We start from the raw sequence: 12,249 nt of genomic DNA on the forward strand, positions 1-12,249 counted from the left end.
AACAGCTGATATGCTTCAGCTACATCTACCATCTGTAGGTAGAACTGCAGTGGACAAGATATGTGTACATATGGAAGATGAGACCTAATATCCATGCAGTTTTTACTTCTTTGTATTATTCTTAGAGAGGCAGGGAAGTCCTGAACTTAGATGTGTCCCTGTCAGATTATTCGAAAGTGCTGAAAATTTCAAAGAAAGGAAAAACTGCCGTGGACAAAAGCAGGCTGAAACCTAAGCCTTATCCGCTGCTTTGAAACTCCTTCAATATAAACTCTTGGCCCCCTGGAGACGTGCCGGTTAACGGGAATGAGGTCAGTGTCTAGCCAGATCCAGACATGGGCCTTTGTTTTGAGCATCTGCCTCAAAAGGAGCCCAGGGCTGGATGGTATGCTAGCGGACAAAGGGTAGGCCGCCCCTCTGTAAACACCATGTTGCCTGTGAGCCGCCGTGCACCGGCAGCTGCTCAGGTTCACCCATGTGCTGCTGGAAATGCTGAGCACGCCAAGAATGCTGACAGTCCGTTTGTTCTTTTCTGATATTACTTTCTTTTAATCAAGTCCCTTATTAGTCCTGTATACCTAATGAGGGGAACTGAATGTGGAACTGAATGTTTATTTCTGAACCTCTAAGGGAGTTAGTGGACATACTTTTGCATGACAATCAGAATTTAGCCAAAATATGATGTAGGCTACTAGCTGCTATGGTCAAAGTACTCAGTTAAACTTTTCCTTGACTTTTGCAGTGCACACATAGCTTCATACATGTGCCTATTTTTCTTTTCATTAGAATGCTTCCATATTATATTCTTAAGTCGGCTTTCACATCTATTTTTCCTGCTGCATCTATCCTATGGTTCTGTTTTGCCTCTTATATACTTGTGTTTTTAAAATATTGCATTTCCAATGCAACATGCTTGAGCTGCAAATAATGTGTTGTTCGCACATTGTTTTTTGTCTTTTAGGACGCATCAAGAGCAGCCTCGTGGATGGACTCAGAGCAGACCAGATGGAAACGGAAAAGGCCAGTCATGCAACGGAAGAAAGTCTGAGTAAAGCACCATTTGGCGTTGCACCTCCACAGACAGACAAACTAATCAATCAGCTGCAGAATGGGAGCCCCTCACCTGAGGTTGGCTCTCCGCACCACCTCAATGGGGATTCTGTCTGGGGCCACTTCAACCCCAGCAATGGTAACGGCTCGGGAGGCAACCCAATGAAGAGACATCTGGAAACCTGTTCCAGCCCAGACACCATGCAGGGCCTGTTTGATCAGACTGGCCTGTATGGAATGAATGGTGAACTGAGAAACAGTCTGGGTGAGCAGCCACAGCTAGGCCCACACCAGCCCAAGAGACCCCGAGCCACAGACCTGCAGATCAATGGTGACAAGGAGATGAAAGCATGGGAGAACAGAGAGAGTAGTGGAGCTGAGGCGGGGCTGGAGGGATTTCCTCAGCTGACCAAGCTACCACCACAGGAGGCAGGAGACTATGAGTGCAACAATACAGTGCAGGATGGTAAACTCGACAGCAAAATAAATTTTAACCAACCCAACGGGGACATTTTTTCACTGTCAAGGAGTAAACCAGTGTCAATTTCTAATGGTGCTATAGAGACCTCATCCTCAATGGTGGACTCACCAGGTGACCTCTTAGAGAAAACCCTCTCTCAGTATTACCCTGAGCAAGTGTCTATCGCCATGCAGAACAGCCAGTCACAGGCAGACAGAGAAGTGGACTCTGTTGTCAGCAGTGATGGGCCTGAACAGAATACCCAGTCGCCTTCCCTTACCTCAGGTTACCCGGTATCATCATCCCAAATGTCTGTGTCTGAGCAGCAGGCCAGGATATCCCCAGAGCTGCACGATGGAAATGGTGGCTTTGACAGCCAGTTCACTGTGAATGGATTCTCCAGCAGCTTTGGGGGGGAGCACCAGCAGCATCCCCAGCAGCAGCACCCTCTTCCAGACCTCCCTGACTTGGAGCAACCTCACACTCTAGACCAGGTGCCTGGGATGGTTACTCCTCAACAGGTCAGCCCTGGCTCTCAGGTCCAGAATGGTCCTGAGCGCTTCCACATGAACCCAGAGGGCCCCAGCATTTTTTCCAAACCCAACCCAGAGTTCGGCCAGGAACCCTACCTCCCCTCAATAGACTCAAGCACTCCTCTCCACCCAAACAAGGACAATGGATTTGGGCCATTTAGTGGCTCAGTGGGCACCCCAAGCACTCCTGACGGCCAGCAGCACCTGCAGTACGGTGTGCAGTCGAAGCCCGGCCCGGCGGAGCATTCCGCACTTCAAGGCCCTCCAGGCCAGGGCCCTCCCTCACTCCCATCTCCCAGGACGAGTACTGACAGGGAGTCAGAGCCTCAGGCTGGCCCCACACTGATGCAGGCTCAGCAATGTGGCAAGCTCGACAGTGAGAAAACTCTCACCCACACACAGGGAATGTCACAGAGAGCTGAGTCCTGCCCCCAGATGGGTTGGATTGACCTGAACTCCCAGGTGTCTACGCAGTCTTCTGATATGCCACCCATGTGGGATGGTCTTCCTCCTCAAACCCCAGGACATCAACAGCCTCCGCCATCTCAGCAGAGCCCAGGGCAATCACATAAGCCCAGTACCACACAGGGCCACCTGACGCAGGGCTTTAACCAGCCAGGCTATCAGCAACAGCAGCAGCAGCAGCAGGATTGTCAGACACATGAGTGGCAGCAAAGGGCCTCTAAACACTCCCCCACAGGGCCTCTGCCAGGACCGCCCAAACTCCAGCACATGCCCCAGCATTGTAGCCTTCCACCACAGCAGACAGAAAACCAGTTCTGCCCTCAGCCAGAACACTTAGGGAAAGACCAAGACCTAGAACAAATACTGTCTCCCAACTTCATGCTTCCTCCCAACCCACAGCAGGAGGGACATCAGGTGACTAATACACTTCAGCGCCAGTGCTCTCGTGATCCCTCAAACACAACAGGCCAGCCTTCAGATCACTCGCAAAGTACCCTGGACCCAGAGCTCTTAAACCGCCTCAAGATGGAAAGCTACATGAGGTCAGAAAAGCAACAGCAGCAACTTAAGTCTCCAACATACAGGGCACAACCAGGCACATCACCACTGCCCGTGTTAAGCCCCTCTCACAGACCCAACCCACAACTTTCACAAAACGATCGGTCTATGTTTGGCTTTGGTGGGACAGAGGGGATTGGCATGCAGGACAACTTCAACAAAGTGATGGAGATGCAAAAGCAACAGCAGCAACACTCACAACAAAGACAGTACAGTGCAACTCCCAGCCCTCAAAGACAATACCCTCAGCAGCAGCATCACCTCAGTCACCATAGCAGGATGCCCAACCACGTGGATATGTCACAAACACCCTCGAACCAGATGCTGCGACCAGCACCACTCCACCAGACACCACGACAGATGTATCCCAAAACTGAACTCCCAGATCCCTGTGCCCAATACCAGCATAGCTCACTACCGATCCCTGGAGCACAAGGGGACTTCCAGAGACATGCTGCCCTGCGCATGCACCTTCTTCAAAAGCAGGAGAGGCATGGTGTTCCACACTGTCCAAACGACATCCGCCATGGCTTTCCGCCTATTAAGCAAGAAAATGGACCCAGGTTCGAGGCGCCACATATGATGCCTCAGCTGGATGGGCGGCGGCTGCTGCCAAATGGTGGTGGGCCACCCGTTGTGAAGCAAGAGCCGTCATCCTCCACCTGTGACCAGCAGCAAAGAAGCATCCTTGCTACCATGGAGCAGCAGCTGCGCCAGTACCAGCTCTCGCCAGTGTTTGAGAGGAAGTCACTGGTGGTGAAATCACCCAATAAAGTAAAGGTGGAGATGTCTGGTGGGGTGACAGTGCTTTCAACAAATCTCGGCATGAATGGCGCGGAGGATGCAAAGCCACCAGAAGTCATGATGAAACAGGAGCCAGGCCTTCAACATTTCCTGGAGTCTCCAATGAAGCTCTTAGATACACCCATAAAGAACCTCTTAGACACACCGGTGAAGACACAGTATGAGATCCCACCTTGTCATTGTGTTGGTGAGTGTCTCATTCCTCATCTACTGTATATCTTCAGTACATGTGTAGCCACTGTTGTTACCATCAGCCTAGTCATGTGTTTGAAGTCCCATTTGAGATATACCTAACTTATCATGTCTAATGGTGTGTGCTATGTGAACCTGCTAAGTCATTATGTTGATCATGTATTGCCCATATTTCATCCAGAGCAAATCAGTGAAAAAGATGAAGGTCCATATTACACCCACCTGGGGGCAGCTCCCAATATTGCAGCAGTTCGCGAAATTATGGAAAAGAGGTATGTGATCTTTAGTCTGATCTGGTCTTAGCCAAAATTCAGCTTATCTTTCTCCGAATAAGTAAACGTTTACATCTCTCCAATCTGATATGTATGTATTCTTCCCCTTTTAATTCAGGTCCGGCTTCAGTGGCAGTGCCATTCGAATCGAAAAGGTTGTGTACACAGGCAAGGAGGGGAAGAGTACTCAAGGCTGTCCTATTGCCAAATGGGTATGTCTTATAATATCCATATCCATCTATGTAAACATTACTTCTGCATTTCTGGCCATCACCACAAACGTAAAAGACAATTGGGTAGTTTCTTTATAGACTCTGCTTTTCTGTTCTAGGTCATTAGACGAGGGAGCACAGAGGAGAAGCTCCTAGTTCTGGTTCGTGAACGTCCAAGACACAAGTGTGAGACAGCCTTCCTCATAGTGGTGATACTGATTTGGGAGGGCATCTCCACCAGTTTGGCTGACCACATGTACTCAGAGTTGGCTAACACTCTGACAAAGTATGGCGCCCTCACCAACCGCAGATGTGCACTCAATGAAGAGTAAGACACACTTCCCAATCCATACTTGTATATTAAATAAAAATGACATTTTTATGATGGCATACTATAGAAACAAGGTGTGATGACAAGACTTGGTTTTGGAGCAGTAAAATACTTTTAATCTCAATACCTTCATTTTATGGCAGTCAGAGTCGACTCCACATGAATAATTTACTACAAGGGCCCTAGTGAGAGATGATGTGTCAGGGTTGTGCTATAACCTTACAGTCTTGCGTCCTCTAATGTGTCGCGGATCTGTATCATTTACCTTTGAGCACCCTGATCAATCTACCCATACCAGAAGGGGAGAGCATTTTCTGATGTTTCACGACGCCATGCTGTTTAAGCTCAGTTGTGCAAAAGTGCAACTGCTTACACAATTTCAACTACGCATATACAGTATTTAAAGGAGCCATCTATGAGACATTTTTTATGTAGCTTCTGATATGACATCAGTTCGGAATATCAAGCTATTGACAGCTTTCATGTCTTACTTTGCTTGTAGGAAGCTCCTTGAAACATGTCAACAATCATTAAACAAATGTGCAATATGGGAAAACATGCCTGAATAAAAACAGATTGAGCCTGACATCCTTATGTTAAATAATAGTCAAAGAGCTAATTACACCAGACCCAATCAATCTGAACTGGATTAAACAGTCAAAACACATGTCAGTATGTAAAGCGCAATGCATGTTTTAGCAGCACATATATAATTGTACAAATCTGTTGAAATTTTCAATTTGAGTTAAATATGACTCCAAGTACACACAGTATATATTTATTGTAAGTACTAAAATTATATACGCATTGTTTCTAGGAGAACGTGTGCCTGTCAGGGCATGGACCCTGATGCCTGCGGAGCCTCTTTTTCGTTTGGATGTTCCTGGAGCATGTACTACAATGGTTGTAAATTTGCCAGAAGTAAGATCCCACGTAAATTCAGGCTTCTTGGGGATGATCCTAGAGAGGTAAATTGCATATGCATCTTTTACCATACAGAAGCTTGAGATTTCCTCTGGATTGCATTTCTGAAGTTCCATTCTTGTGTGTTTTACAGGAGGAGAGGTTAGAGCATAGCCTCCAGAGTCTTGCAACGATAATGGGCCCAGTGTATAAAAAAATGGCTCCAGATGCATATAGCAACCAGGTATTTTGGGAGCACAATGATAGTCCATTCAGCTAACAGCACTGGTTTATACGGTGCTGACTTTCTGATCTGTGTTTACTTTATTAGGTGGAGCATGAGCATCGAGCTCCAGACTGTCGGTTAGGTCTGAAGGAGGGACGGCCATTCTCTGGGGTCACTGCCTGTCTAGACTTCTGTGCCCATGCCCACAGAGATCTACACAACATGCAGGGAGGCAGCACTGTGGTAAGATATTCTACAGTTGTCATTGCATTGCTTTTCCCTTTTGGTCTGCACTGTACAGGTCTACATAGCAGTCTTCATTGAGTACTAACAGGTCGTATAATAACAAAGAAAAGGAAACACACACATCCGTCTCAAAAATGGGTGTTGCTGGACTAGCAAAGTCAAATAATAGCAATAAAACAGTCGGCAACACCAAGCTCCTGTATCTCTTATGTAAAGTTTCAGGCAGCAATGTCTGACAAAGAGCTCACGTTACACATTAAATAAGAGAAATGGGAGCTTGGTGTTGCAGACTTTATTTTTTGCTATTACTAACACGAGTATCCTTTGTAAGCACACGCTTGATCAACAAACTAATGAATCTACTTGCCTCCTTACTTGTTGCTCAGGTGTGCACTCTGACAAGGGAGGACAACCGTGAGATTGGGAAGATCCCAGAGGACGAACAGTTGCATGTGCTCCCACTGTACAAAGCGTCCAACACTGACGAGTTTGGCAGTGAGGAGGGCCAGTTACAAAAGATGCGTACAGGTGCCATCCAGGTGCTCAAAGCCTTCCGTCGGCAAGTGCGCATGCTTGCTGAACCTGCCAAGTCCTGCCGGCAGAAGAAACTGGATGCCAAGAGAGCTTCAGCCAATAAACTGGCTGGGCACCCTGACACACCTAACTCCAAGGCAGACAAGGCTGCTCAAGCAAAGAAACAGAGCACTTATGAGAATACACAGCAGAGTGCACCAGGTATCTGAAAAGCTTTTACAACCTTGGAAGGAACAGAGCTTATTGATTCTTAAAGATGTAAAAAATAGTTGCAATATAAAATTCTACTATTCTATAAAACTTCTGATAAGCTGAAAGTCATTATTATGATATGCTCTGTCTACAACATACTATATTTGACACATCCCATCCTATCCCATTTGCCCATGCCCCCTGTCTTTGTGTCCCACAGGAGCCCTTGGAGCTTCCCTGCAGCAGCCCCACCCTCTTGGGCCCCCTCCGCAGCACCAGCAGGGTCCTTTCCCTGGTTCTCCCCACCACGCAGGATATCCCAGGTTTCCTGGCTCTCCCAGTCCATTTCCCAGCACTTCAAAGCCAGGTGGCTTGTACCCACAATCACCTGTGTCGGCAGGTCCCTACCCACCATCTCTTCATGCGCCAAATTCATATATGAATGGAGGAAATCCAGGAAGCCCCTATCCAGGTGCTCTCACACCCAACATCTACCCTGGATATCAGTGCAATGGTGGGGTGGCCATGGAAAACTACCACCCTTTCTATCCCAACGGTCCAAAGCACCTGGAGATGTATAGGCAGCAGAGGCCACCCATGTACCCCGAACAGCAATATGGGGGTCATCAGCGTTATGGAGTTGCCTATCCCCCACATTATAGTGAGCCAGGACTTCAAGTCAATGGCTTCAGCAACTGTGCTGTTAGGCCTGGGATGGTGGGGCCATACACCTCTTACCCTCCCAACGGGGGTCCTGATGCCCAGTTCTTAGAAGCTATGTCCCGGCCTCCTTCATCCCATCCTGGTTTGGACTATTCCCCTATGAACAAAGGCAGTCAGTTCAGTAGGTATCCAAACTCATACCTGTCACAGAACCCTCAAATGTTTGCCCCTGGCCTGGACCCTTTGCAGATGCAAATTAAGTCTGAGATGGGCTTGCACGGTGCTAATGGAATGCCGCAGGGACTTCCACCTCTCGGCAGTGAATGCCTGCCACCTGGTGCTCAGCCTCCGTTTGGACTACATAATGGCAGTATGCAGAGCCCACTTGTAAAACAGGAGCCCGGCGCCCAGATTCCCACCACACCAAAGAAGGAAGATGTATGGTCAGACAATGAGCACAACTTCCTTGACCCTGATATTGGAGGGGTCGCAGTGGCACCTAGCCATGGCTCTATACTTATAGAGTGTGCCAAGAAGGAGCTGCATGCTACTACACCACTGAAACAGCCGAACCGCATGCATCCCACACGCATCTCGCTGGTGTTCTACCAGCATAAGAACATGAACGAGGCGAAACATGGGCTAGCTCTCTGGGAAGCCAAGTTGGCCGAGAAGCAACGGGAGAAAGAGGAGGATGCTGAACGAGGAATTGAGAGCACACCGAGCAAGGGTCACAAAAAAGTAAAACGTGAACCTCCAGAGCCCTCTGAGCTAACTGAGCCGCCCTACAAGCGTTTCATTCAGACCCTGACAGAGAGGTCCATGTCCTCCACAACCAACTCCTACGTTGGCACAGCCCCTTATGCCTTCACCAAGGTCACAGGGCCATACAACTGCTTCATGTAGGCAGGCTGGTCCCTATGTTTTCAGTATCTTTATGCAGAAACACAATCTACTCAGTGATGGTGGAAGTGTTGCTGCAGAAGCAAGAAAAGGACCTTGGGTTAACCTTGAGAGTGCACCCTCTGAGTGAATCGGCACCCTGGAGCAAAACACTGCATCACCAGAACTGCTGGAGCCAACTTGGAAAAGATCAGAAACATAGATCCCATCAGGTTGTGTCACCCCTTGAGAGATCAAGCTTTACTGACTAACCTTAAGGAGGTATTTATTTAAAGTTCTGTTGTTTTTTTACAAGATAAACACTGTTCTACTTTTCTGGTGCTTTTAGTCCAATACAGCAGGACAAATATTACTGGAAACAAAGTTTCATTTTGGTGGCTTTACATCGTTGAATCTAAAGGAATAATGTCTAAATAGAAATTATCTTTGCAGAAAACACTGAACATATTCTTGGTGCTACAGATAAAGAGTGTCTTGTGTTAAAATGCCTTCATAATCATTTTGGTGCGAACATGCTGTCATTCAAAGGCTACTACAGGTTAAATAATATTTTTATTGATTCAATGGTGGCTATTACCAGAATATCATTAGTAGCAGTAACAACAACAAAACCAAACAGCTACAAAAAGTTTTACAGTGTATTTGATGCATTAGTTCGGTTTATCTTTGAATTGGGTTTTATCGATTAGACAGACTTTATTTCATGAATTACGTACAGTAATGACACGGTTGTTATTCGTCTGCAATATACAATTGAACCATCATGCAAACATGGAAATTGTCGGGTGCTTTTCCACAGGTTTCACCAGTCCTTTATATGTACTTTCTATTTAATGTATTTTGAGCCATTCAAAGGTGCATTTTTTACTATATACAGTAATATTTTTAGGGGTCAGAAAAACACATCTGCCAGGGGGTCATATGTTTTCCTTAAGGGTGACGTTTTCATCAGAATTGATAGTTCTATAGGTGAACAGCACATAGAACAAACCTAGAGTCAAGGTATTTGACTCCTTTTCATTTTAGTCATGTGACTGTTGCGTTGATCATGTTTCTCACAGCATGCGGGTGAAGCTCAAGGAACAGGGTTAGGTCTATGTTAGCATCATGGTTTCTAAGGCAGCTGGCTTGCTGTGGGGTCCTCAGATAATAACAGTAATCTAGATGTATGATTAAAAAGTTGATATTTGTACAGTAAATTAATTCTTTTTTTTCCTCAAATTTAGGCTTTAGGCTTTAGGTTTTAGTACTGTAAAAAGTAATACTTCTTGTTTGGATTTCAACTGAGTTTTATTTTCAGATGGTGCTATCTCAACCTGTTATAAACATATAATGTGAGAATCTTTATTGGGGCAGTGAGAAGGCTTATAAAAGATGTACAGTACCTACTTGTCATATACCTCAGAACTAGTTTGGCAATAGGATTATGATACAAAGGCTTTTTTCATTTCTCCACGTCCTTTCCGTATGGCTTCATAGCACTTCACATTTTAACAGATGTAGTCATCACAGTCTCACAATACCTTCAAGCCAATGCAAGGCTAAGTTCATTAGTTACTTTCTTCACACTTTATCTATTAGAGAGTATTACTTGAACTTCAAGCTTTGATCTAATAGCAAAATCAGGGATACTTGAGCTCATTTTGTGCATCACAACATAAACATAGCCTGTGTCATTTATGTTGTCTACTCTCCTTCAGGGATTGGCCTTTGCATCATGAATCCCGACAAATTTACTTGTATATACTACAAACACACAAATGTAACTTTGTAAGAAACATTGAAATTATCTGCATTTTTGTACTTATGTTTTAGTGGATTCTCGGTAAAGTTAAAAATAATAATTTGATGGTATGATAATATGCACTGAATTGATTAAAGGGAAGTATGGCATTGACTAAATAATTAGTGAAGCACTCGCTTTCTACTTAAAAAAAGAAAACAAGCCAGGGGAGTTATGACCATAGATGCACATTTACGTGCTCGTGTATAGCTAAAGTAAAATTTATTTATGACCACTAAACATTTATATAATACTCTTCTCCCTCTCTTCCATTTAATTCAATGTGATATTTGGTGGGGTAACAGTTATGTGAAACATTTCCCCCATTCTTACATGTGTAATCATTTTCTGAAAGCACTTCAATTAATTTTTTTTTTTTCAGAAAATAAATGAAATTAAAGCTTACAAACATTTATTTAAAGGGTAGATTGTAAATGTGTTGTACATACCATGTGTTTGTATCACAAAAGTTTCTATCTTTTTGTCATGTTAAATTCCTGTCATCACATCAGAAATGTGTAGAAAATGTAGTTTATCAGATGTAACTATGGCCCATGTTTCTTAAAACAATCATTGTTTTGTCTCTCTCAGTTAATCTGTGGGTAGTTTTGGTCTTTCACATAGACCCTGATCTGTAGACCAATGGGACTGAAAGATGTCGCAGCTTACTGTCAAACAGCAGCTATCTTTGCAGTATCCACAGTAGATTGTTGTTAGCATCAAGTCAACTAGACAGAATGAATAGTAATGAGAGAATTAAAGTTTTTTGTAAAGTGAAAATTTGATGTTAAATTTCGGTGTACAGGACCCAGCTTCAGTAGCAGATTGTGAGGAGAAGAGAGGAAAGAGTGATTAGGATATAGCGGGTGACAAGCATAGCCATACTTGAAGAAGCTTTTGAGTTTTTCTGAGTGGTGTCAACATTACTTGAATAACTTTTGACTAATGCACAGAAGTGCGCAGCTCCGAAATTAAGCTAGCAGTTCATGTACACAAGTTGGTATTTTGCAGACATACAGACACTAAACGTTAAACATATATTCTGCCTCGGTCCCCACTCCCCCATCCCCAACCCCTAAACAAAACAGCTCCCCTTGTTCCCTCTGAAGTTTGGTATGCTTAAAATGGAATTATGGATGGGTATAAATACTGTAAGTATTGTAATGTACTGAAGTACTGAATGCAGTTTATTTGAAAGCTGTTTATTATATCATTCCTGATATTGCTGAGATGTGGGTGTTTTTAATAAAATTTATATTTATTTAAAGCATCTCAAATTTGTGTGCCTTGTTTTTTCATAAGTCATTGTGTTATTATTGATACAATACACCTCACAAAGCATGCATTCATTTGACTGATTATTAGTTGATAACAAAATGTATCAAGGATTTTGTGGAAATTATGGATGATGCCTTATTTTTTTGTTAATGGGCAGCTGAACTGATTGCCTCAAATCTCTCTGGCTTTCAAGTGGCACGTATCCTCTGAAGGCATGAGGTCCTGCCCATAGGACATTTTGCAAATTAAGAGAGAAAGGTGTTACTTAACATTAACACCATTTCACAAACACCAAACAAAGTATGACATCAGTTGACACTATTTAAATGTAGGTACTTGTGCAACAGTGCAGGTACACCACGCTCAGTGCATGCACAGTATACAATCATGTAAAGTGGATCAAAATAGCTCAGCATGGCTCTTCAAAATTGCATGGCTCTTCACCCCTCCAAATTCAGCACCCTCCAGGGCCCTCTGGTGGCCATGGGTGGACCCTAAATCAACACCTGGAAGAAAAAAAACATACATATGGCCTACATACACATACTGTACATACATACATACATACATACAGTACATACATACATACATACATACATACATACAGCTCCAGGCCTTTTTATTAGAATACCATGAAAAAGTTA

At 44.5% G+C, this 12,249-nt stretch overlaps 1 protein-coding gene across 1 annotated transcript in view; it reads left to right on the forward strand.

The window, feature by feature from the left end:
- tet2 (tet methylcytosine dioxygenase 2) overlaps window positions 1–11,560 on the forward strand; it is a 31,223-nt gene extending 19,663 nt beyond the window's left edge. The window contains exons 2-10 of the mRNA XM_063218319.1: window positions 962–4,057; window positions 4,244–4,334; window positions 4,453–4,546; window positions 4,666–4,874; window positions 5,695–5,845; window positions 5,935–6,024; window positions 6,112–6,249; window positions 6,639–6,987; window positions 7,199–11,560. Of these exons, the coding sequence (XP_063074389.1) occupies window positions 1,006–4,057; window positions 4,244–4,334; window positions 4,453–4,546; window positions 4,666–4,874; window positions 5,695–5,845; window positions 5,935–6,024; window positions 6,112–6,249; window positions 6,639–6,987; window positions 7,199–8,547 (5,523 nt within the window). The 5' untranslated portion in view covers window positions 962–1,005 and the 3' untranslated portion in view covers window positions 8,548–11,560. The remainder of the gene's footprint in view (window positions 1–961; window positions 4,058–4,243; window positions 4,335–4,452; window positions 4,547–4,665; window positions 4,875–5,694; window positions 5,846–5,934; window positions 6,025–6,111; window positions 6,250–6,638; window positions 6,988–7,198) is intronic.
- The last annotated feature ends 689 nt before the right edge of the window (window positions 11,561–12,249 follow it).

This window comes from Engraulis encrasicolus, chromosome 16 (assembly GCF_034702125.1).
Source record: "Engraulis encrasicolus isolate BLACKSEA-1 chromosome 16, IST_EnEncr_1.0, whole genome shotgun sequence".
Lineage (NCBI taxonomy): Eukaryota > Metazoa > Chordata > Actinopteri > Clupeiformes > Engraulidae > Engraulis > Engraulis encrasicolus.